Source organism: Tauraco erythrolophus, chromosome 11 (assembly GCF_009769465.1).
Source record: "Tauraco erythrolophus isolate bTauEry1 chromosome 11, bTauEry1.pri, whole genome shotgun sequence".
NCBI lineage: Eukaryota > Metazoa > Chordata > Aves > Musophagiformes > Musophagidae > Tauraco > Tauraco erythrolophus.
In genome coordinates, this window is record NC_141475.1 from 22862499 (window position 1) to 22890360 (window position 27862).

At 39.4% G+C, this 27862-nt stretch overlaps 1 protein-coding gene across 1 annotated transcript in view; it reads right to left on the reverse strand.

Annotated features, from left to right (window-relative positions):
• The window catches only part of NAALADL2 (N-acetylated alpha-linked acidic dipeptidase like 2), a 263692-nt gene that overhangs the window by 149471 nt on the left and 86359 nt on the right, over positions 1-27862 (reverse strand). Inside the window, exon 5 of the mRNA XM_086618639.1 lies at positions 13991-14141. Within this exon, the coding sequence (XP_086474765.1) occupies positions 13991-14141 (151 nt within the window). The remainder of the gene's footprint in view (positions 1-13990; positions 14142-27862) is intronic.

Genomic DNA, 27862 nt, shown 5'->3' on the forward strand with positions numbered 1-27862 from the left:
GTGCTGAAATTGTATTAGATGGACACGTTGAAACAGTTGAATCAGTCACTTTTTCCTTTGTCTGCCAATCACAATAGGTGTCACAGAAGCTTTCCCCTATTTTAATTCCAGACCAAGATCAATTCAAATGGCTTCATGCTACCAACACACACAGCATCTTGTTCTTTATCCTCAGAAACACTGAAGTCCTTTAAACTATTGATCAAGAACGCAGACCAAGAAATGAAACGTATGACATTATTGATAATAAGCCAATTCAAATAATAAAATAATTCCATAATAGTTGATTCAAAAAAAGCTGAGTTCTAGTTAAAATGGAAAAACAAATTACACTTCTGCCAAAATCACGTTTTATTCCCACATCTCATTTTGTTGATTAATATGTCAGGTCAGAATTTAAACATGGAAATGGAAAAGACTATGCAGAACCTGTTCAGGGCTGATTTATTATATTTATGTCCAATAGCGTGTTTCCCTTCCTATCATTCAGACATGGTTTCCCAACGTTTTACCGTCAGGCAGCTCTTATCAGCTGGACTATAAGGGAGAACACTATGAGGTATGCTCTGGGTCTATCTGGCTTCCTGTCAGAGTTCCCAGGTTCTTTTTGGTGATCCTGTCCCAGATCACTTTTTTTTTTTTTTTTGAGTATCAGTGTCAACAATGAACTGGCTGTCAGGCTGAATTTATTCTAAATTTTGTTACCTACTCACAAAATCATAGAATAATTCAGGTTGGAAAGGGCCTCTGGAGATAACCCTGTTCAAACTCTGCTCAAAGGAGCATCAGTTAGATCAAGTTGCTCAGGACCATGTCCCACCTGCATGTTGGATATCTTCTCTGGGCAGTAGTCTCTCTGGGCAATCTGTTCCAGTGCCTGGCCCCCCAAAAAAGTAAATATAATATTCACAGCACTCATATTCAAAACAAAATAAATCCAAAGAAAAGGCAATAAACAAATTTAAGCTAGAATTTTTCTCATCTTAAGACGACACAAGACAGTAAAATGTCTTTCAAAACCTGATCCTGATAGTGAGGTGTGCATACTATGAGACAAACACCTTACTAACTCACAGCACTTTTATGCAAGTTTCAGTTGCCCATTTGTGCTATCATACAACCAGAGAGCAGTTTTTGTAACAGCTTCTATGAATGGCAACTCCTCTCTCCGTTCAGAGGATAATGTTTTTTAATTTTTTTTTCCCCTATGCAGTTGAAGGAGAAACTGCGACAAAGAAAAGTACTTTAATAAACGTTAAGTCCGGTAGAAAAAAGTCACAAAGAACTTGACCCAAAACAGAAGAGACATTAGAATCCAAGAATGATCTCTGCTAGATCGCAGAGATTTTAACTTAGAAATAAGCATAGATTTGTACAGATAAAAATTACTGTATTAAGATTTATGTACAATTTGTAAATCTCTCACAGTATTTCCACATATGCTTTAGGATTTGTAAATCTATTATAGGATTTGCAATTCAACTTTTCATCTTACAAAGCGAATGAGAGATGTAACTAAATCCTATCTTAAAGCACTGATTCCTAAATCAGGGCTTCCATGTTCAGAATTACAGGTCCATTGTAAAAATCAGAGGATAAATCCAGACTCTAGAAACACAGATGTGTTTCGTCTAACAAGATTAGATTGTCAGAAACTCAAAAAAACCCAACAGAAGCTGTAACTTTTAGAAAATGTTGTTGACCGTCTTAGGACACTGCTCCTGCCTAAGCATTTGTCCTGGTTTCGGCTGGGACAGAGTTAGTTCTTTTTAGCAGCTGGAAGAGCTCTGTGTTTTGGTTTTAGTCTGGGATTCACTCTGAGAAGAATGTTGATAACGCACTGATGTTTATAGTTGGTACAGAGACCTCAAGGACTTTTTAGCTTCTCATATTTTGCCAGTTTGCATGTGCATGGCAGTCTGTGGGGAAAACAGCCAGGACAAAGGGTCCAAAACTCCCCTTAGAACTTGAACTTAGATTTGGGATTGAGGGCTAAACTGGCCAATGAAGTCTAACTGGCCATATTGTCTAACAGCATGCCTAGTATATAGATGAGAGTTGACCGGAAAGAAGGGCTTTTGCTCTTCCAGGGGCGCTCGCTCTCAGAGTGCTCGCTCTCTTTTCGGGCTCTCACTCGCCCGGAATTGCATTGTCGGGACATATCTGTTTTGGAATCATTTACCAAGACAGGACAGGCATTGGGCACCACGTGGTGAACAATTACACTCTGGATCATTTGCCTGTATATATTGTTATCTTTATGTATATACATACATATATTCATTTATTATTTTATGTTATTTAATTGTTCTTATCTCAACCCATGGGTCTCCTTCCCTTTTCCCCTTTAATTCTCTTTGCCACTCCCCAGGGGTGAGAGAGAGTGAGCGAGCGGCTGTGTGGCATTTAGTTGCCAGCCAGGCTAAATCATGACAGTGTTTTAAGCATGCTTCTCTTCTATGCTTTCATTATTTTGTACTAACAAAAAAAATATTTAAAAAACATGAGTAATGGCTAAAAGCTATGAAACCTACTTAAAATCCATAGATGCTTTCCTCATTTGCATTCTGTTTTGAAATTATTTTTTTTTATTAGACAGCAGTCAAGCTGCACTTCTAGGTTTCCTCCAGTATCCTGAAGCTCACAAGGTAATGCTTTCACTTAAAACATAGCAGGCCAATATTAAAAAGTGATAAGAACATCAAAGGTTCTATGGCTTACAAACCTAATGTGACTACAAAGTAAAATTAACCGCACACAGTAGCAGTCATTTGATACCCACGTTCTTGGTATTACTAACTTTCTCAACTGCCCCCCACCTCTTTAAAAAAAAAAACAAAGCTAAACTACAACTTTTATGAAATTATCTATATCATCTTTATACAACTCTCCTTACACTTGAGTCACCTAATTTTAACTCAAAGAAAAATTCCACTCATACTATCTTCACAAAGCTTATATTCCCTCTTTCTGGGGAACTTTTAAAACGTTCCTCACGACACTCTATGCCTGGTGATGTATCTATTTTTTCGATGGATTAGGAACATGTAATACTACTGCCTGGAGAAATATTTTGCCTCTTACCAGCAAAACTCAAAGTTGCATCTAATACAGAGATCTTGGGAGGGAGCAGAGGTGAGCGAAAACATAATAATTCTTAGTTTTACCCCACCTTCACACTTCATTTACTACTATGAAAAGCAAAATGGGTTTTATATTGTGCAAAAATTATACTGCACATGTTTTAACTGCTGAAGGCTTGGCAATGTGTCGTTCAGTCCTCTCAGAATACACAAAATATTGCTGAAAATCCCTTGCAGTCCTGGATTAAACTAGGCTTGGCAGAAATCACACAGTGGACTAGTTAAAAGACTGCTGATGCTCGGCAATCAAGAGAAAAAAGAAACAACAAATTTAGGCATTTTAAAACATGAGTAGGCCAGCTGTTCTAAAATTAGTCTCCTTGTTATGAGCATTATACCAGAAAGCAATAGATTGTCACCACATGTCAGGTTTAACTGACATCTGGTATGAGAAAAAAATTTACCTCTCAAGTCGGCAGCACAAGCGTTTGTTCATTACATGTTTTGTAAAGAGTGGTCCCTGTAGCACAATATTTTAAATAAATATGCAAATCATTATATCACTCTTCTAAGAGATCTATGATTTTGACGAGGTTTTAAATAACCCAAGAGGCTTCACTCTGTTTTTCCCCACTAACTCAATAGACCCACCTGCCAGCTATGTAAAATTAGCATGTAAGAGGTATTGGAAGTTACATACGTTTTGTGCATTTACTTGTCTTAATTGAAATTGAAACAGTTATCAAAGTTTCAAAGGTTTATTCAAATCATTCTCATAGCCTAGTTTTGCGCATGAAAAACATATCAGAGAACAAAAGCATCTGGCAACAAACTGACTGTTTCTTATTCTGGCATTGTACCCATCACACAGCAAATACTGAATGGCATCACTGCACACAGGCCTACTCCAAAAACAATGAAAAAAGAATCACAGAATGGTTTGGGTTGGAAAGAACCGTCAAGATCATCTAGTTCCAACTCCCCTGCCATGGGCAGGGACACCTTCCACTACCCCAGGTTGCTCAAAGCCTCATCCAACCTGGCCTTGAGCACTTTCAGGGATGAGGCATCCATATCCCGTCTGGGATACCTGTTCCAGTGTCTCACCACTCTCATGTTGAAGAATTTCTTTTTATATCTAATCTAAATCTACCTTCTTTCAGTTTAAATCCATTGCCCCTTGTCCTATTATTAAACAGCTTTGTAAGCTCTGGCTGCCTCCTTTTTACAGATGTTCTCCCACATTTATGAAATTCTCTTGTGTTGCACAGCTGACCTTTGGCATCTCTATCCCCAAATATTTTTTCCAATACTCTCTCTTTTCCAAAACGAAGCTCCATGCTTTCACAGAACAAACATCAGAGCATTTAAAATTGTTTTAGTAAAGAAAGGAGAGAACAGCTTTGCATGAAAAATGATGCAGTCTCTTACACAAAAGAGAACTGCAACTTCGTACCAGCACTGTCCATGAATCTAATGTCTCCTAACAGAGACAAGTCACCATGTCTACAGTCATACTGGGTGTGCTTAGACAATATATCAGCAGTGGTTCACAACAACAGGAGGCACAAGTAGCTTAAGAGTGCACTAGTTAGCGGAAGATGTAAACTCACCAATCAGGGCAAGCCTGAATAGGCTTGGAACTCTGAGTGATGAGGGGGCTCGTAGATGTCACTGCAGGGCCATAAAAATCTTAGAAAGTTCATGGTGATGGGAAGAGGTTCATGAGGATGTGACAAAAGCATGCATCACTCCTATGACCTTCCAGAAGGCGTATCTGGGATCAGCCATGCATTATTCCATGGGAACTTGATGGAGCGAATAATCTTGGAAATAATTTCCAAACATATGTAGGACAAGAACGTCAATTGGGAGTGGTAGGAATGGATTTACAAAGGGGAAATCATGTCTGAGCAATCTGCTGGCCTTCCACAATGAGATGACTGGCAAGTTTGAAGAAGATCGCAAACTGGAGGTGTGGCTGACAGACCAGATGTATGTGCTGTCATTCAGAAGGAACCCAACAACCTGGAGGAATGGACTGCCAGAAATGCCAGCAAAGAGAAGTGCAGCATCCTGCACAGGAAAGGAATAAGCCCACAGACCAGTACTCGCTGGGAGACGATAGACTGGAACACAGCTAGGCAGAACAGGACCTGCGGGTCCTAGTGGACAACACGTTGAGCATGAGCCAACATGGCAGCAAAGGTGGCCAACAGCATCTGGGCTGTATTAGGAAGACTGCTGTCAGCAGGTCAAGGGAGGCAATTCTTCCCTTCCCCTCAACAGTGGTGAAACGACACCGGGAGTGCTGGGTCCAGTTCTGGACTCCTCCATACAGAAAAGATATGGACATCTTGGAGCAAGTGCGGCAAAGGGCCATGAAGATGACTAAGGGATTGGAGCATTTGACGTATGAAGAGAGGCTGAGAGACGTGGGATTGTTTATTTTTGAGCAGAGAAGACTTGTGAGGATCTTATCAATGTGTGTAAATACTTGATGAGAAGTAGAAGATGGAGCCAGTTTCCTCTCCAGTGGTATTCAGTAAATGTAGGAGGGGCAACAGGCACAAACTGAAACAGAGGAAACTCCCCTTAAGCATAAGGAAAGCTATTTTACAGTGAAGGTCATCAAGCACTGGAAGAGGTTTTGGTATGTGGCTGGAGATGCTCAAAACCCAACTGGACAATTTCCCGGTGTATTTGACTCTGCTTTGAGCAGGTGGCTTGTCTTTCAACGATCTGCACAGGTCCTGTCCAAGCTCACTATTCTGTGATGCTTTTGTCCTGTTCTGAGGACTGTGATCCCTTTACTGATATCAGTATCAGAGAGATCCCAGCCACTCCATGAAACGCCACGCTCCGCAGCACACTGTCACTGAAATCCCACCCCTAAGATGTGTAGATGGTTCTGACCACATTTGCCCTGTTGTCTCATACGTTTCCTTCACCACTCACGTTGTCCTTAGGCAATGAACTAAACCATCACAACAGCTTCTCTCTTTTTATTCCCTCCTGCCCCCTCTTCTCAGTCCTCCTGGGTAGAGCATTCTTCTGTCTCTAATGGGAAGGAAAACAGTGCAAGTCTGAAAAAAAACTCTGAAAAGTACAAGCAAAATGCTTCTGAAAATTGGCCAAACCCAAACTGTGATTACTTATCTCTATTAGTGTTCTGCAGAACAGTACTATATAATATGATGGTACATGTTTATGTAACAAAAAAGTATTTTCCATATCTCCATTTTAAGATGATTGGGTTTTCTTCTGAGGGAGTTTCTAACTGTCTGAAAGCAGGAAGAGGTAACTATTATCTTTTTTATTCAGCCGCTGAATATGGTAAGCAGTGGGCTGGAACAGAGATCAAGTCGAATTAAAGATGGTTTGGTTTATTCTGGCTTGCGGTATTCAAACTGCACTAGAAAAAAATTCAATTATAAAACTAATTACATCTTTAATTGCTTAAACAATCAGCCAGCTGACTTTATGGTGCTCTTGATACTACACAGGTGCACTTGTTAACTCTGCAATATGTAAAAGTTACATTGCAGTGTCCCAACTTGTGCACAGGAGTGCTAGGAGGATAAAACACCCTTGCATTACATACACACACAAATATATGGGAAAGTTAACCAAGCTTTACAATTCCTTCATTTATACACCTATAGCTACTACCTGTGAGGGGCACCTGAACTGCTTTACAATCGTTCTGGTTCTGATGTTTTCCCCTTTACTTCTATATGGCCAAAATTATTGGTTGAATCTGACCAGAATTTGTACTTTGAGATAGTTGCATTTCTGGCAATTACAGTAGCATTAATAACCAGTACCACCTACCATAAATGCCCGCCTTTTACTCTGAGGTGTCATCTTAGCAGCACGCTTGAGTAAAACACTTTCATCTCCAAAACAGGCATTTGTTTTGTACATACAAAATAAATTAGGAATAAGGCACAACTAATAGTGAATTGGGCCCATTATCTTCAAAATGTTCAATCACTTAATTCTTTTGTTTCTTCCCTATATTTCATCAACTTCTAAACAGAACGAAAAAGTTCCGGTTTTTTAAATTTAAAAAGGAAATTAATGGCTTTTAAAAATCACCTTTCTGCATACAAAATTAAACACTAAATTCGGCCGAAATTCACAAACATACTCTGCCTCCCAGCATTTCTTTTAAACTAATTTAACTCTTCATTGAAAAATGAACAGTCAGTTTTAAATCTAAGCTGCCTGAACAGTCTTAGAGAGAACCTTTTAAATTTTGACAAGTGTTGATTTTATAGAATGTACAGTGTATCACCTGATATGGAAGATGGTGATAATTTGATTCAACTGTTAGAAACACAGGAAACACGCCTAGGACACTGAGGTTGTTTTACTGTAATACTACAGAGTTTTGGAGCCTTCGAAAAGAAGTCCACTCAAAAAGTAACTACCTACTGTTCTAAGTCCTTTCTGGATCCCCAGACACCAGTATTACCACTGTTGCTTGCATGCAGTGGGGAGGTGCCATCACCAGTTTGGTATCGGTCTGAGTGTTTTCAGTGGCAGCGAACAAAGCTGCCACTTACAGGCTGCATTTACAGGCTGCAATTAGCAAAAACCTGAAAGTGGCTGTGTCGGTTTGCTATTTCTATGCATGTTTTTGCTAAAAACTCAGATTTCATGTACAAACACTGCTAAACTTTCCTGCCTATCTGCTAGATACTGCTGGATGAAAAAATCTCAAGTAACATCAGCTTAACAGGATTCTGAAAGAAAACAACCCCCACCTGAAACACAAGGAAGCCACTGGGAAAGGCTGTGAAAGATACAGGATTAGAAGAAATGACATTAATGCAAAGAGAAGGGTGTTAAGTAGTAAACGACTGGCAACAGAGCGAGTGGTCCATGAAATGGGCCTCTAGCTGACACTCAGTTCAGAGTTTAGCTGGTTCTTAAAATGGTCGTTACATATTGCTCCATGACCAAACCCAAAGCTATTCATCCCTCTACCTTCAAAAACAAAAGTAATTCCTCATCCATACACAAAAATCTAGCTAAATATTTCCTCAATATTCTTCTTAACATCATTCCCAAACACAACACCGAGTTGTACATAGGAGCACAAGGAAGTCCTCACAAAACTTGTGGGAGCTACAGAAGCAGCTCCCCATCCCGGATTCTCCGCCCATGCAATGACAACCGATTTCAGCTAGACTCTGCGGGCACCCGTGCCTTTGTAGTAGCATATTCCAACACACCAGGCAGACTTACCACCATACAGAGACGTTTGCTGTTTCGTGAGCACATCATGGATTAGCTCACTCGCACAAATCACGCTGAGCTGAAATATCATGTCTGTAAAACTATGGAAGGCTTAATTTCCATCATGATTGCACAAAAGATTTAAATATGCTAAACTCACTCGCTAGTTGAGTAGCTTCAAAAATTTCATCTGGACACTATTTAAAATGCTGGTTTTGCTGGATGAGAGACAAAGTGGCTTCACTGGAAAATGTTCTGTAGGGAGTCAAGGCTGTTTAATAGCTTTAAACTGTCTGAAATGTCAAAAATATTGACTAGCCTTCTCCAACTTTTAAGGTGTCAGGACGTACTTAGGCAGTATGTTTTCTACCAAATGAATTCTGCAGCACAGGAAGTATTAATTTGTTGTTTTTCAAATAATTTGGTGTTTACCACTTTCACACTCCACTACTCTTAAAGTCACATTTTTTCACAATTTTCTATTTGAAATTGAGAAAAGTTTTGACTGTACGGTTCAAGAGTCAAATGATACAAATGTTGATAGCAAGCTGTTGCAGTACTATTGGCAGTAATTTCTCCCTTCCTCTTCTAATACTCTAATTGATAAAATCACTGCATTTTCAGTTCAAATTTGGTTCCTCTCCCCAAGATAAAATTATAGGCAGCTTAACAGAAGATAAAATGATATCTGATATATATTACAGAGGGTCACACACTTAAACCTGTGAGTCTAAAATATCTTGACGTCCAACTTATTGTCTCAGTTTTAAATACAGGCAAGATCAACTGAAAGCTAGACAGAAGGAAAAACTAAAAAACCACAAAACTTAAAAACTCAGAGCATGTATTTTCATATATAAATATAAATTTAGTTGCTTTATTGTATCCTGTGAAATCTGAAGAGGCAGATCATGGATTCAGATACCTTTTGAACCCTTAGTGGTAGCGGTATTATTGAAAATCTGCTGAAATTATTACTTACTGTGCTCACTATTCAAAAGCTAGTATTTTCTAAAGATTTACCTCTTTATTGCATTCGCATAGTCTTTTTTTTTTTTTGATCCAGAAAATAACACGGTACATCAGATAGAGCAGTGTAGTTGGTAATGACAAAGTGTGGGGTTTTTTTTATGGCAACCACTAAAATTATGTCAAGAGTATATGTAAACATATATGCACCCCCCCTAAATTAAAATATGGCACCATAAACTTTTCTTTATTCCCAGCTTCAGTCTGCCCTTAAGGAAAATAAAACAAAATGAAAAAATCTAGAAGCCTGAATGTAGACTTTTGTTTTACACCAAGTTATCTTTGTATTTCATTTATTTGATGTTATCAGCAGAAAGTAAATGCCAATTTTGAAAAAAAAAAAAATATTCCCAAGATCATTTGCACAGCTGCAAAAGCAAGCATAGAAGAAAAACATCCCTATAACTGTGTTTTGTTCTTTAAAAGAACAGACAAACAAGGGCCAAGGACATCTTGTAAAAAGTCATGATGATTTATAACAAAATGTTTTAGAACATATGTTGCATATGCATGGTTAAAAGTGTTACACGATGTTGTATTTTCTAGTTAACTTCTACTCAGCTGGTTGCTTCAGAGGAGTAAAATACCATGAAGTGAAGGACAGTAGGGACAAACTCAGATAAGAGGCAGGAAGTACATAAACTTACAGAATCACTGGGCTGACTAAAAAAAAGTAGGCATATATTTCCATCACAGCATGTAGTTACCCATATTCCAAGTAGTAGTACTTCCCTGGATTCACTGCAGAAGAACTGGCTAAGCTCAGTTAAAGACTGCTAAATGACACGGGCTTTTTATGATGCATATTTAGTGTTCTTCACCTTTCGCTATAATTTATCAAAACACAGAACAGCGTGGTGGGTTAACTTTTGGCCAGCTTCCAGCCACGCGCTCACTCCCCCTACTCAACAGGACAGAGGGAGAAAATAAGATGGAGAAGCTCCTTGGTCAAGACAGAGACCGGGAAACCACTTATCAATTACAGTCAACAGCAAAACATAGACAACTACTGCCAGTTGAAACAGATTTGGATAGTGAGAAACTAAACCAAAAATATTAAAACGGCACCTTCGCCCTGCTTTTCCAGGTTCAGTTTCACTCCCCTGCCTGTCCTGCATTCCTGTCCTTTCTGAAGTATGTTTTCAGAGGCACCAGCAACTTTGCTGATGGGCTCAGCTGTGGCTTGCAGTGGATCAACGCCTCACTGATTCCTCGTCTTCCCTGTCTCTTCCTCTGAAATCAAATCCTATTAGCAATGTTAGAGGAATGCTCATGTCAATTCCTCTGTCTGAATAATGTTCATTATTCACAATTCTAGGGACACTGTACATTTCCCCTGTGTTATTGGTCTTTCACCCAATTCCCTGTATTGTGGCTCACATGACTAGCTGTTAACAATGACTTGAAGCACGGACTACTTTCAAACAAACCACTTTGCCTCACTGTAAGAACGTCTGCGTAACAATTCTCAGAAACAACTTCACTTGAAGCTCCAGCTGACAGGATAGGATTGTATTTTACAGCTGTTATATTTCGGTATTTTTAAGCTCACGGTATTTTCCATGATGGAGCCTGAATTCTTCATAAAATAATTTCTATTCCACGACTGCACAGAGATTCTATTATGGGGTACCTTATCTCAGGGGCACGGTTCTTAATGCTTATCAAAATGCCACTTCTCTCTTTACATACTAGGATTGACAAATAGATTCTATCCATATTTTTGTTTACCGAGCCATTTCCTGTGTGGAAACAAATTTGATTTAAAACGACTCTGAAACACAGCAATGGAGAAATCTAATGTGTCTCTCCCACACAAAGATAGGTGAGAGGAAGCGTAGAATTCAAAAAGTCAAAAAAAAAACCAACAACAGATTGTGGAAGTCACTCAAGTTTTATGCTATTCTTCCATACTTTGTTTTCAAGATGATTTTTGCCACATAAGTCTCCTCTCTCCCTCTCAAGCTTCTTAATCCCATATGCTTCATTCTTTGAGTCTCACCTACCGGATCTGTTTCATTTCAAACACAGGAAGATAAAAGAAAGATTTCTAAAAATGGAGGGTACGAGTCTTTGGCAATCAGAATCAGGTGAGAGAACTGATGCTTACAAAGGCTCATATGATTGTTTCAGGACAGATACAACATAGGATTCAGAATAGAAGAATTAAATTAAACAGAGCTGCAGAAACTTTTACGTAAGTGCTGTTTACTTCCCTTTCCATATCATTACATTTTTTCTGTTTATTAAACAGAGGTCAAAAAAATGATTCCACTCATAGGTAACAGGCATCTCAATGCCATCCTCAAGTTATTTTTCTACATTCTAAAATAATTGGTATGCAGAAGTGCAGCATTTAGTCTTCAGGAAACAGAATTTGAGCTAAAACCTCACGAGAACTCCAAAGTTCTCTCTGAACTATTACATAAACCCCATTTGAAAACATTGTCAACTTAGAGAAAAGATCTGTAAAAGGTATCATTTCCTGGAGATTTTTTTCCCTAGGAAAAAACCTAAAGCAGTCCAATACTCTGATGCCACAGAGAAATCTGTTTTCAGACTAAAAGAATGTGAGAAACATGGGCAGCAGCACGAAAATACAAGTTTCCAACCTTTTTTTTCACCTAGTACAAGACTAAATTTGGACAACTCATCTTATTAGGGATTTCCTAGTACAGGGGAGAAGGGTGGTAGTAGCAGTCCCTGAGATGGTAATAGTAACAGTTCTTGTGGCAACATGTGAAGTGCAGCTGGCATCAAAGATACAGCAATAACTTAAGTAGGAGTTTCCAATAAAATCTCTTGCAGTGCATGTTATACTCCGTGAATCAAAGTGATAGGGGCCACCCTGGCTATCTGGCACTTTTATTCTACATGTAGGCAGCTGAACAGCCTTAGACGCAGGCACATCCCTCAGGCAGAAGTCTGTGCTCCAGATGTATTTGTATTTGTCCCAGGCATAAGTTACCTCCAAACAAATTGATTCAGAGTCTCTCGAGAAGAAAAAAATCATCAGAAACAAAGAAATTACTTCCATCAGATCTGCCTTCTAGTGACAGAACCATAAAAGAGAGTTTCCTCAAGTGCTCCTTTGAGCTCTTTCCAGCTCATCATTGCATTCAATGGCCAAAATACAAATGATTTTAGGAACATGATAGCCTCTTCCTGCTTACGAATGTTGCTCAGAGACTAAAACCACAAATGAGCAATATTAATTGTTCTAGTAGAAACCATCAGTGTAATTCTAAGGATATCACTATTTTCCATATAATTAAGCTTCTTTTTCTCAAACTGGAGATTGGAATGTTACACTGCCGATGAGATCATTTACTGACAGAGAACCAAAGCATAAGGTTTAGATACTGAAGTGGCATCTTCATGTTGGTGTATCTGCTTTAATTAGCTTTACTTTTCGTGAAGAGTAAATAAAACATTAAGGAGTCAGCCAGACAGATAAGCGACAAACTGTTTTTTGAATAGCTCCATGAAATGAGCAAGAATAAAGCTGGAAGAGTGTTATATTTACCTCTGCAGCTCCCAGGGCGCTTTTAAGAACATTGGGTCAGGTACACCGAGACACCGAGAAAATGTGCAATTTCTTTCCCACTGAGCTGTCAAGGCATTCATGCTGTGAATAGCTAACACTCTTCTATGACAACCAGGCAAATATTTCTATTTTCTGCCATTCTAGTCATGAAGCGTCTCTCAGCATTGCCTCAGTTGATTTAGTGCCAATTCAAGTCAGACTTTAGATGTCTGAGCTAGTAACTGGACCAAATATTCTTGATGAAGCCTTGTCACAAACTCATAGACTGCTACTTAATACATTTCCAAATAGTTAGATAGTAAAAAAGGTTGTAAAGCTGAAAAGGCGGCAGAGAAGTAGAACACACATTTACTGAACTGCCATAATGGAGATTTAAGTAGCACATACAAGTCAAATATATTGCTGCTTCTACTTAACAATAACATCGCTTTAAAAAAATACTTAAACTTACAAAAGACTATGTAGTTCCTTAAAAGCAATTCTTTACTTCCCAGACGTCAAAAATACATGTATTTAGAAAAGCATAACTGATAATCAAAGCTATCCAAGCAGAACTGAATCGAGGCTAAACGCACATGTCCTATTCAACAGGTAATTGTGCATAGATACGACAAACATTATTTTTTATCAATCTCTAAAAAGATAAATTTCTGATTACACTGCACTTGCACCTATTGACCAGAAGGTTCCATTACCAATATCATGAAAGTGGAAGACAGAATTAAGGGAAGAATACTACTTTCAGTGGGGACAGATCCCGTGCGACCTGCTCAGAACCACTGGATTAGTATTTCACAGCTCTTTTTTCATGGGATAAGACTAAGCAGGTAGGAGTAACGGTTCAAGTGTGTGAACACAGAAATACAAAAAGCAACAAAGTAAATTATTTACAGTACAGACTTTGTGTCAAGAGTCTAGAGTAAAGCACTTTTGAGATTGGATTCCATTCTTTGAGCCATGCCGCATTACATTGCTCTGAGTTTCTATTTCAGGTAGGATTTGATTTACTGTTTCGACTCCCACACTTAAAATGCACAGAAAATTAAGAAATCTATTAACTGAATATGCCTTGAACAGTACTTACCAATACTGGCATAACCAGGTGTTGATGGATCTCCTCCGCTGTTCAAGGAAACCATAAAAGCTTTATCAGCAAGATCCGTAGTCTTTGGTAAGTCACAAGGATCGACATAAAGAAGAACACCACCAAACCCTGCGTCTTCTAACAGAGAAAGCTGAGGGAACAAAACAACATAGATGACTATTAACAAAACCAATGTCAGAACACATTATTATTTTAACTACTGTTGAGATAGAGGCTTTCTCACGTATCAGGCTCTCACCATACTATGCTCTGTACAAACTGAAGCCAGACAAGTGCTGTTCCAAACTGCTTGTAAAATAAACCCAGCAGTTACTCATTGAAAAGGCAAAATTGAAACTTCAAAAAACTAATTCAAAGTCATGTTTCCCAACTCATGTCAAAAGCTACTTTCAAAGCCTAACAACAAAAAAAATTCTTACTTTTAAATGACATGTAGCATGCTGAGGAAACACAGCGCTAACACTCACTACAACTGCATTTGAGATTTGCAGCTATTCCATCTTCACCTCTTTTATTGTGACAGTCAGACAAGGCCAGTGTGTTGGAGATTTTGTACAGATGAGGTACTGTAATGTTCACAAAGAGATACGAGTAAAGTCACCGAGTCTCCCTACTCATTGGACACTTGCTAGATTTACAACACTAACATATTTTCATGTGATATAAACATTACCTTGAATATGCCTTAGTTCTGAAATTAATCTCACTAAAACATCTTGAGTAGATCTTTCATATTTTCCATATTATTAGCAGTATGATGTTCCTGCTTACATTTACCTCTTAAAGCACATGCATAAATGTGTACAGCACATATCAAATGTTTGCATAAACTGGCATCAGACTTGTACGGAATTTCTGGAACCAGTTTACTCTTCAGTTAAGAAAACAAAAAAGGTTTACAGATTAAAAAAAAAAAAGAGAAGGAAACGAGAGAAGGAAACGAGAGAAGGAAACGAGAGAAGGAAACGAGAGAAGGAAACGAGAGAAGGAAACGAGAGAAGGAAACGAGAGAAGGAAACGAGAGAAGGAAACGAGAGAAGGAAACGAGAGAAGGAAACGAGAGAAGGAAACGAGAGAAGGAAACGAGAGAAGGAAACGAGAGAAGGAAACGAGAGAAGGAAACAGAGAAGAAAAAAGAGAAGAAAAAAAGAGAAGAAAAAAAGAGAAGGAAAAAAAAGAGAAGAAAAAAAAAAGAAGCAAAAAAAAAAAAAAAAAAAGCTTACCCAAACCTTGGAGTCTGCCTCCTGTCAGAACATCACAGCTTGAATTGGTAATGGTAATTAGCTTTTCCAAAAATCTACAGATATAGGGCAGCAAATCAGGCAAACTTCCATAAAGCGGAGGACAAAAGCATCCAAGCACCACAATTTGCCACAGCCTATAGATCAATGTGGACTGAAAAACCTCAGGTTTTTCTTTCATAAAGAACTGAAAAATAAGGGGATTTTTTCCAAATCACATCGAATCGAATTGTAATGTGGCAATTACTCCCACAAAATGAGACAACCTTTCTGTGCAATGCTCTGCATATTTGGAATTGACTGAAGACTGAAACAATGACACAAAACTATATTAATGTTTCAGACAGAAGTAATTCTGGCATTTAAGGATTATCTTACTAATCACTACGCTCTCCTGATGAATTTCCAAATGCCTTCCAATGGTCTGAAGAACGACCACAAGTATATGATGTTTCTGGACTACACAACTCAGACTCTGTAGGAACCTCAGAACTTGTTACTATATCTCTGTTTCCGAGTTCAATGGTCCTTCTTCCGTCTTTTAGACCCTTCAGGTTTTTCTGTGTGTATACGTATATTTTCAATTTATCTCCTAGTGATTGGTTTCAAGGAATGTTTATGCATAGCTCTGTGTGGCTTTACAAGTATTCAAGTCACATGAATATAGGGCACTCAGTTTCAGTCTCAAAAGCATTTGATGTTGAGTTCTGCTTTTCTTGAAAGTTAAGACAGAAAAAAGATATATAAAAATAGCAGCCTACTATTTGCCATTTCCACAAGTAAGTATATCTAATATTTTGATTCACCAAGATTTTGACACTAGTTCGAATTCAGATAAACAGATGCAAGTGAACCTTGTGTAATCTTACTTATTTTATTCAAATGAGCAAGCCCTAGATGAGAAGGGATAGTCTCTTGGAGAGAACTCTATTCAGACAACTATGAATTGTGAGTGTGCAGAGTGAAAATGTAAGCCACTAGCACAGATGCTTAAAAATAAAAACCACAAAAGTTTAAAAATGTATTACAGACTTTAAAAGTATTGCAGGACTAAAAATTTCCAAAATGGCAGGTTTGCTTATTATTGTATTGTTGTTTCCAGTTCATGCTCATATGCAGATATTCAGGCAGGATTTGAGTGCATAGTAAAAGGGTGCGACACTACACAAGAAGCAGGACGCATTATAGCTAAATGATGTAACAGGCAGGATTTAAACAATTCTCTTTTCCTGCATCCATATCCAGTACTGTTTTATTAATCTCTAGTCATCTTTAATAGCACAGAAGGCAGGAAACACAGACAAAGCCTGTTTTTTTAAAAAACTTTGTACTTAACAAAAATCACTATTAAACTCCTCTGTTTCACTGAGAGAAGGTAACTACACGGTTGTTATTCACAAGGTGCAGCAACCACTGCTGCCATGGCTACAACCTCTCGTAAGGAGCTGTGTTCTATACGCAGAATTAGAAAATGGCGTTTCATATTTCATCTAAAATTGCTACTTTTTAACTTTCCAGCAGTGACATCACAACTACGTCAACAATAAATGAGTATTGTTGCTTCCGTTTTCATCTTAACTAAGTCAACAGCTTAACAGCCACAAAGTGCCCTAGCATAAAAAAATCTGAGGAAGGTTCAAATATTTTTTTCACATGGCTAAAGATCGTAGATTAAGTCCTTCAGGTAAACTGAAACCAATGGAATACCTTAGATTGTAGAACCAACCAACAGCAGAATCTGCTCCTCATGGTTCTGGGTGTATGCCTTCTCCCTCTCCCAAAGCCACAAACAACTCAGAATAAAATGGAAACAGCAGAACCCTTGCCAAGAAAACAGACGCTGGTGCCCACTGTTAATCCTTTTGTTGTTGTTTACGGCTGCTTAAATTTTCCGTTTTGGAGTCACCTAAAAAACTGTACCTCTTTCAATCCAGTATATTAAATTGCCCCATAAAACATTCTGGACTCAGTTTAATACGAGATACTTGTTGGTTTTTCAAGGACTCTGTCGTGTGACTGGGGACAGATTAGCCTTGTAAACTCTACACACCACAGGGCACCATTAAATTGCCTTTTAAAGATGGTGTGGCTGAAGCAGTGAAAGACACCTCTATTTTAGGTAGTGACTAGTGATTCTGGAAGCCTTTATTTTACTTGAGGAGGTTCTTATGGAATAAGGTATTGCTTGAATGTAAAGTGCAATAACTATAATATCAATCACTCGATATATTGAGAGGGCACCCTAATAACACATCCAAGTTTCTGGACAGGAGAGCAAGACAACTGATTTGGAAGAGTAAACAAAACCAATTCTTTATATAGGCAGATCGCAACGGTCTAAAGAACTTGGTTTTGCTCTAACAGGACAACTCAAAGCTACTTCTTTGTTTTAACTGCACTATCTCTGAAGGTTGCAGAGGAAACATCTTTCGCATCGGCACACAGGTAACAGAGGTCAGGTCTGTACTCTAAATCTGAGTCAAGCTTTACTGTTGGGCTTTGGCCACGAACCTTCTGGCAGATAGGCATTAGGTCAAAAATACAGAAGTCGAGCACAACTCTTCGCTGGAAAAAAAAAAGCAGCAACAAGAAGCAGGGGGCTGCCACCTCTCACAGCTGACTTCAATGTGTTTTACCTCACCTGAGGCTAGTGTGCACCTGAATGAATGCTTCACCAGGAGTTACATTAGTGATCTGAATGCAGGACCAAACCTACCAAAGACAAGAGAAGCAAGCACAGCCTCGCTCTATAAAACTCCACCATAAAGTGTAAGAGCTGTCCTTAAACCACTGGTTATAAACAGGGAAGCAATGCAGCAGGTACTGGTCCCAAGCTGTATCTGTTATCCTTCAGCTGACAGCAAAGTCTACCTCCCTGAAGATCTTTTCCCCTGATCTCTTCTTCCCAGCTGAGACTATCCTTGCACCTCACAAGCATCAAAAAGCACAAGAACAAGCAGGTAATCAGGCTTCATTCTTGTTCAGAGTACATTGGACTTGTTACCTGCTAACCACAGAGCCTCTGAAAGATTAAAAACATGCACATTGAGGCATGTAGCTGTTCAAGAAGTCCTCTCACTTTCCAGCTGAAAATAAAGCCTGACCACATCAGCACTACTCTGATGTTCTGTTCATGGGAGCCACAACTGGGGTTGAGTTTTAGCTGTCATTTCCTCGACAGAGAGCAAAAAAGCTCATCGTACTTTGTTCTCATCTGGATTACAGCAAGCAAGAGTGTGGAGACAGCTAAGAAAGGGATTCCTAAACTATTCTCCCAATGCATCGGAACATCCTATCTTCTCTGATCCAGCAAGACCCTAATGGCTTAAAGACAATTGAAATGAGTATGGCATCTTTTCTTTCCCTGTAGTTGATTCTCAGAAATAGTTCTGTTTACAAATGATTTATAAAGTAGCAATGCATGATCAACTGATGAGGTGCATCACAACACAGTATATTCCTAAATGTGATGATTAACAATGATCATGAATATATCAGAAAAAAAGGTGATAGGGGTAACTGTGGATTATACCAATCTACCAATTATATATTAAAACAGCTTCTCACCATTAGCAATTGCTTCCACTATATTTGCAAGTGGTCTCAAAATATGGCCAAATCTTCTGAGAACTTTGCTGTGCCCCTGTCTAGACAGTTCTCCATCTTCATGAAACCTCTGCAATCTGTCATGGTGTTAAATGTGCAGACAGCTACAGTATCGGCATTGTGGTTTGCCTTCCTCTCCCTCCCCTAGTGAAGGTCATCTCTTCTCTCTCTCCCCATTATCTCTCCCCTAAAGTTGTAATGGTTATGCTTTATAAGGTATAATACCAGCCCCATTACAGATAAAGATTGCCTCTGTAAGACTTCTTTAGCCTGCTTTCTATGCTTGTACATTTATGTGTCTTGATCCACAGTAATGATGGAATCACTGATTAGTTGGCACAGAAGACTTATTTCACAGGAGGAAATATCTCAGTATGTTCCTGCAAGTTCAACGAAAACTGGATATTGAGTAGACAAGAGGCAGATCCTGCTAATGCACCATACTGAGAAGGCATTAATAAAATCCAGAGAGCTTACCCCTTCATGGAAGGGGGAAAACCCATGTAAGAAATCACAAGAGAGAGTGACAGATGGAAAAGCATACAGAAACTTGGACCACAAATTAGACGCCACAAAATGCAACCTTGAGAAACAAAGCTGTGAAAAATCTGTTCGCTAATCCATGGAACAACCTGTTCTTTTTTCAAATGATACCTTATATAAGATAAGGCAGCTCAGTACAGGACATATTGGCTTACAAGTCTATAGAGTAAGTGACTTTGTCATCATGGAAGGTTCTATCCTTACTCAAAACAAGCAGCACTAACGCTGTGTCTGGAAAAGTTAGTTTAAAATGCAGCAACTTTCAAACGCATTTCACCGTTTGTATGCACATCAATGAGAGTTTTTCAGCATGTGATAAATCAAACACGAGTGCTGGAAAAAAAAATGAATCAGATCTCTTCATTTTACTATAGGTTCCCTTAAGTTACATTTTCCTTCAGAATACCAGGTTCAATACAAATCCAGTGATATGTTCTTATTAGATCTAATTCTGCTTTCAACTATATTACATGAGCATTTGACTTTCAATCATTGTATAACAGCTAAAACATATCAGTAAATAAAACAATATAAACTACCTGACCAACAGTACTGAAGATTTTTCTTTTACCTAGTTATCACGTATTTTCAACACTATGCAGTTTGCACTCCTTAAATCCGCACACAAAATTATAGTAATTACATTTTACACAATGTCTGCATTAGTGTAAATGACATCACAGTTCATTAGGCAATCAAGGCCTTTAAGTGACAGCTACTGACACTACAGCAAAATTCATCCTGGATCATGTTAGTATTGTAGCACATGATGTCTTCCATACAACTTCAGACCAAACATCTTCCTCTTCCTAAAGCCAGATTCACAATTGCAATGTTTATTACAAGTCCACTGAGGTGCTAACACAGTAAAACCTGGACATAATACATTTATAAAATAAAAACTTTTTGGATATTCCTGCTTATACGTTAACTGTCTGTATATAATTGTCATCCCCTTTTCTCTGCCCCTTCTAGGTAATCCACACAAAAATGCATGCATAATTTTATATTCAAAGTCATAATACATATGGATCATTGAAACAAAAAAAAATTCTAAAGAAAAATTAGCAAAACAAACAATAAAATACATACAATAATATATCAGAGGAAGAAAGAAGATATCTCAAAAATATGAAAAAATACATATATGTACCTATTAAATATTGCATGGTTTAAAATCACATTCATAACAAGTTGTAAAAGCTGTACCTGCTATTGTCATTAGACTTCAGTGCAATGAGCAGCATTAATTAGACAACAGTAACCACTTTTTAACGACTGCATTTTTCAATTCGTACTGCAACGTGCAAAGGACACGGTTCCTTAACCTGAGACACAGCTTTACTAGCTGGACAGGCTACAAGTTATTAATTACTCCTTTCTACTGAAGTTCCAATTAAAATCATGACGCTTTGAAAGGAACTCCCATCTCATTTTACTAATTGGTAGTACGTAATACTACCGAGCAAGGGGAAAGTGCCGTTTCAACTGCTGGAAGACCTCACTGACATTACCTATTTTTATTTCTCAAACAGATTGCTTGAGTAGAAAAATAAGACTTTGTATACTGCAGATTTAATTAGATGCCACTGTCCTCTCAATTCCCTACTATAATATGGAGTACTTGGAAGACACAGTGGTAACACAAACAAGACTCAAAGCAGGAAAAAAAAAAAACACTTAGATACACAGATCTACATTTTCATACAACTCCTCCAAGTTGCATATTTTTAACAAGCAAGGTGGCAAAGGTCCCTTTTGGCTTCAGTTCAATTTTTTAATGCTGCACTTAATGTTTAATCATGCTTCTACATTTCCCATCACAGAGATCTAGAGACAGTTTTCCAAAGAAGAATTCTGTGGCAAAACACTATCTAAAGAGGTTTGGGCTTTTGCTCATCAGTCCTCAAGGTGCTGCGCTACAACAGTAAAAGAGACGGAGGACACAGGCAGTTTAATGGCTGCCTCCACGGGGATAAGGAAAATTAACACATCGCTCCTAACCAGCTCAAATCCTTGTCTAAGGAATGACACTGTTGCCATATTGAACAAACAGGGCTGGGAAAAGGATTAAGCTGCATAAAACTTAAAAAAGCTTGAAATGCAGACAATGGTAATCTCTTAAATGACAGGCTATTCCCACAAAGGTTTCAGAAAGTGGAAAACATATGGATTGGAATGGAACAAACTATGCCTGACACATTACAAACCCAAACACTTGCTCTGCGCCACGGCAAGACCGTAAAATTTTGATGTACTTACTATCAGAGAAATGATACTGCGAAATGCATTTATTTGTGGAAAGAGTCTGATGTGTGTACCTAGGATTTTTTTTTTCCAAGACATTTTTATTAATCACTTTCCAAACTGAAATTGTCATTCCCAATTTTCAATTTTCAGAATTTTATCCTTTTTATATCTAAAAATGATTTCTAAGGAGAGGAAATTTCTCTATTGCATTTCCTGGATGTCCTATAGAATTTGTGAGGAAAAGCAGGAGGGAAGGGTAAGAAATATTATTAAGTTAATGATAAAAAAAATCTGCATATGAGTGACTGGTCTGTATGGCAGTGTGTACTTTGTATGTAAGTTTACCATCGGTTGGATTTTTAACTACATTATTCTGTCAGATAAGTGTTATTCAAGAGAAGCAGACTTTTAAATTAGAACTAACCACAAGAAAAATGATTTGTGAAAGTTCACGAACATCAGCTTTTACAAGTAAAAGAACAAAGCACATAGTTTTTCTTTACTGTGACTATCTTAAAAACAAACTACTAGAGGGAAGAAGGATAGGCTTCAATTTAGCAAGAGACTTCCATGCTCCCAGCCCATCGATTTGAAGCAGCAATAAATCTCAATATGAGTTTGTTCCCTTTCACCTCATGTGGACATGAGGAGCCCTTGGAAGCCTTCAGCCCCACTACAAGTGCTCTTGCAGTAGGAGGAACAACTAAGCTCTCCTGCAATGAAACATACATACCAAGCCTTCCCACAGACATCTCTCACATACCAGTTGTCCATTACCACATGTCTAGTTGATCCTTTTCATCTTCTGAAGCAACAAACAAACGAACAACCCCCGAACACAACAATATGTTCTAATACTTCCCACATGTTCTAATGATGCTGGCCTGAATCCTTGCTGGAAATCCCTGCTGTCCATGACAGTGTCACCTTTAAACTTCCTACGAGCTATGCTATATTCAAAAGCCACAGAAAGGCCACCTTGTCTAGAGCACCTGCATTTTTTTAAAAAGCCCAGTAGCATTGTCTGAACATGGATAAGAAGACACATAGCCACAAAACATAAGGAAACAGAATGGTTTGGGTTGGAAGTGACCTTAAAGATCATCTAGCTCCAAATCTCCCTGCCATGGGCAGGGACGCCTTCCACTACACCAGGTTGCTTAAAGCCTCATCCAACCTGACCTTGAACACTTCCAGGGATGGGGCATTTACAACTTCTCTGGGCAACCTGTTGCAGTGCTTCAACACTAGCAAAAAATTTATTCCTTATCTCTAACAGAAATCTCCCCTCTTTCAGTTTAAAGCCACTGCCCCTTGCCCTGTCACTACACACTCTTGGAAAAAGTCCCTCTCCAGCTTTCTTGTGGACCCCCATTTAGTACTGGAAGGCTGCTAGGTCTCCCCTTAGCTTTCTCTTCTCCAGACTGAACAACTCCAGCTCTCTCTGCCTGTCTTCATAGCAGAGGTGCTCCAGCCCTCGCATCATCTTCATGGCCCTTCTCTGGACTTGCTCCAGCAGATCCACGTTCTTATGTTGGGGGCCCCAGAGCTGAATGCAGTACTGCAGGAGGGAGTCTCACGAGAGCAGAGTAGAGGGGCAGAATCACCTCCCTCGACCTGCTGGCCACGCTTCTCTGGATGTGGCTCAGGATACGGTTGGCGTTCTGGGCTGCCAGCGCACATTGCCGGCTCATGTTGAGCTTCTCATCAACCACCAACCAACACTTCCAAGTCCTTTTACTCAGGGCTGCTCTCAACCCATTCTCTGCCCAGCCTGTATTTGTGCTTGAGATTGAACTCAAATTCAACTTGATTATGTTGAACTTCGTAAGGTTTGTATGGGTCCACCTCTCAAGCCTGTCAAGGTCCCTCTGGAGAGCATCCCTTCCCTTCAGCGTGTCCACAACACCACACAGCTTGGTGTTGTCAGCAAACTTGCTGAGAGTGCACTCAATCCCACTGTCCGTGTTGCCAACAAAGATACTAAACAGCACCGGCCCCAATACTGACCCCTGAGGAACACCACTTGTCAGTGATCTCTGCTTGGCATCGAGCCGGAAAGCAAAGAAAATGCCAAGACAGGCAATCAGCACAGGAAATCACAGTACATATGCGTACAAGAACAGCAGCTTCTACAGTGCAAAGCTGAGAGAAACTCACACCGAGAAAAAGAACCAAGTGCAGAATAAATTAGAGCTACCATAAACTGGAAGAACTCAAACTGCATCAAGAGTTTCCAAGCATTCATGTATAAGCTTAATCACAATTCAGCCTATTGTCTAACAGTTTGACTAGAAATCTAGGCACTAGGCTCTGGACAGCTGTATTAGCTGAGGAAAAACCTCTTGAGACTTCTCCCCCCACCCCAACTCTAAACCAAAAAGCAGTTTGTTTAATCCTGTAATTCTTGCACAGCAACATTTTTAATGTCATGGTCCTGAATGCAGTATTAAGCTTATAAAGAACTGAATGTTTTGTCTCATCCTTTTTTCCTGTTTGCTGTCTGCTCATCTTCTACATAGTTTTATCAAAGAAAAGTAATTTGTTACACATCAGCAGTTTTTAAAAATGGAATTTTTCACAATAGGGTACTTGGACAATTAAACATAAGCCAGATATACTGCCAGTTCCCTGCACTAGATTTTAGGAACTTTTAATACAAATTGAGTGCATATTTTATTGCCAGATCTTGCTTACCACTGCTAAGAAATTCACAACGTTCAATCTAATTAAAAATGAAATTGAACTACAATTCCCTAGAAACAAGGGCTGATTGGACTCAATAAGCTTTACTTAATTTATTTCAGAAACAAAATAATTGAATTGCTTACAGTCCAGAAAAAATGCTTCATTATTTGATGAGTATATAAGACAAAGCCTTTCATATTGCTATTGCATTCTTACGTCTTCAGGAAATACTCCTCACTTTTAAATAAGCATGTAGAGGACCACTGTGTGTATAATAAGTATCATTAAATATTCAGTAAACACTAAAAAGAAGAAACAAACAGACTGGATGAATGTCCAGATGAGCAACCTCCAAAAAGCCAGTAGCATTTCCTTGTCCATACTGAAACTGTTGTTTCTGATTATGTTTATGGTTATTTCAGTCTGTGTTTAGATTCTATTACAGAGAGAATAGAGCTGAAGATCCGTCACACAAAAAAACCAATTACACAAAGATATAATTATAATCCTGGTAAATCATCAGGAATAAACTGGTTAGACCCTTAGTTATATTTTATTCATTGTACCAAACTTTTAATCCAACAAACAGCCCATGACTGGCATGAGTCAAATTTGTCAATTTCCCCCTACTGTTTGTTTTTTTTTTTAATATTTATTGTTTCCTCACCACCGGAAAGATGAGGTAATGTCAGCAGATGCAATTTACAAATACTGTTCCCAGCACACGGCGCTTCTTTTACAGAAAGCCATGATGTCAGGTTTACATCGCTGTCCTGCCCCTCACGCAGGGCACAAAACCCACACGTTCCCTCTGGCGAGGAGGCTGCAATTTCACTGTTCCACCAGCCGTACGGTTTGCTGCAATCGTTCAGGGCACCCAGGCCCAATTTCAGGGAGCTCTTAGATCTCTGCAGCCCACTTCTCCTCACCACCCCTGACGCCAGCAGCAAGCTCCCAGCCAGGAGACGCCCCAAGCATGAATTCAAGAGAAACAACTTACAGCAGATCGACTTTTAGTGCCAGCTTGGTTGCACACTACAGTACCAGCTTCACTTCGGACCTCCTGCAGGAGACGACTGCTGAACTACCTGGTGGCTCACGCCGAGGGCAGGCATGTGCATGGCCGCCGTTTCCTTTGCACCTCACCACACCAGGTTTCCACAAGGAGAGCGGTTATGTTCAGAAACCAAAACGCTCCCACTGCAACCTCGAGCTCCACCGAGCGTTGCGGCACACTGCCTTTGCAAACACGGTTCCCTTTGCACCAAACAAGCGGCACATTCCCTGCGGATTTGCCATGAGGAGTTCCCGCCCTGATGCCCCAGAGCTCCTCACAGGCCCCCCCACCCTTCTGGAAGCTCCCGGGTTGCCGGGCAGATTACCAGGGGGTGGCACGTGCAGCAGGGCTCGGCCAATCCCGCGCACTGTGGGGGCAGAGTGTTTCCTGATTGGTGCACTCGCACCCACTGGCTCCCGCGCCTCCTGGCCGGGGCCGGCGGCCGTGGGGTCTCCCTCAGGCGAGGGTCGCCATTATCCTTCGTTTAGGAAAAATACATTTAGCCTGTGGTGTTTTTCCTCTCCGTGTTTTCTGCTACCCGTAGCAATAATGGCACGCTAACTCCATGTTGTTAAACAGGGAGAGGTCAGACTGCAGCGCTCGATGCCTTATGACGAACTGATGAGCGGGTCCCGCTCTGCGTTAGTACGGAGCACAGGACCTGAACTCCCACCGGATGCGGCAGCAGCTCCTATTTTTAGCTCTTCAGCTACAAATTGAACCCTGAAGCGTCATCCAAAAGAGAGGCGATTACACTCATGAGCGGCAATACTTTATACTCAGTAAATAGTACCACAAATAAAGTGCAAATAGGTGTATTTAAGGGATTTTACCTGTCACTACAGTAAGAGCAATTAAATATATAACGTGTCAATATAACATTATTAGTGCTTGTCCATTTAACCTTTACCTTCCATCCGAGATGAGTTTGCATTATTTTGGAGAATTCTCCATTCTTTAAGGAAGAGACATTTTGAGAAAAATCTCGATCACAAATTCCATGTTTTGTCCTCAAAATATACGGCCGGCTATTCGAACTGAGACTGACCTACAGAGAGTCGGTGAAGCCACCGTGAGTGGCTCTGGGGGAAACATGCTCCAGCTGGTGTTTGTTCCAGTGCTGAGACTGTACTCCATGGCCAGTAGACTGGCATCTGCATCACAGGACTGCTGAAAATGGTAAACTGAGAGCATGCAGAAAAAATCCAGTATTAAGAACACAGAAATTATAATAAATAACTTCAATGAAACAAAATCAATCATTGGTCACAGATACATTCAACTGAAGTCACGAACCAGGTACTTACCCAAGTGTGAGTTTTGGCATTCTTGCCTCTGATTAAGTAACCGAGTTATCCTCATACTCTGACATTTATGAGTCAAGTTTTTTGTTGAATTCCAGGCCATACTCACATCAGAAACTTAAGGCAGTGTCATACTAGTCTTAGGGAAAAAAAATAATTAAAAAATGCTACAGCGTATTACCTAAGTGCTGCCAGCAATCAAACATCAGTGAGTACACATCAGGCTTGTTTCTCTACTTTCAAGCTACGGAGTTCAGTCATCTTTATTTCTCAGTTATACACAGAAGCACAAATCACTAACACGGATATATGTTTTCAGAGGAAGGGAGAAGCAGCCCTTCTTAAAAGGAGGGAACAGCTACATCTCGGTCTACATCGCAAGCATCAGCATTCCGAAGTCATTCAGATTACCACAGCCACTGTCCTCTGCCCATAAGGAAAACCCCGATAGCTAAGTAGTGGTGTAAGTCATCTACTCAGAGTACAGGAGAGGAAAAACTTGTATGCTAACCCTAGAATACTGATCCTCAAATTCCTACGCTATATCTGCTATGAGAAGTGGCAGGTGTGCTGAAAGACTGAAGAACTAATAGGTGTACTACACTGTTAGACACAGCAAACAGCAGAGGTCTGCATGTTGCATGCACCTAGAAGTCAGGAACGCGTTCTCTTTTGTGCATTTGATTTACCTTAGCTGTTTGTTACCACTGCTCCTGGGGATTCTGGGTGTCATTTCCATTATTCACTCAACCTCTGCATTAATTCCACATAATTGTCTGCATTTATGACTGGTTTCCACAAACAATTCTCCAAACAAAGTAGGCTGTGGACATTTAATGGCCTCAGACCACCAATGAAAGCAAAAGCACACACAAAAAATAGGAGACAAAAATGTGGAAAAAATGCTGTGTTATTTCTAAAATTATCACTTCAATAATCAGCAAGACTAAGGAAGTAAAAAAGTAGACAGAAAGGGAAATACCTACTTGCATTAAATCCCCCTCCTCGTGCATCAGATGCAATGTAAACTCATAATCTTTAATTCTCTCAAGAATTTTTTCTCAACTTACATGCAGCCTGTATTTGGGATATCCTTGGGGTATCTTGAGTGTATATTTTCTAGTATCAACACCAAAAGTTAGTAATATTGAAATGTAAACAG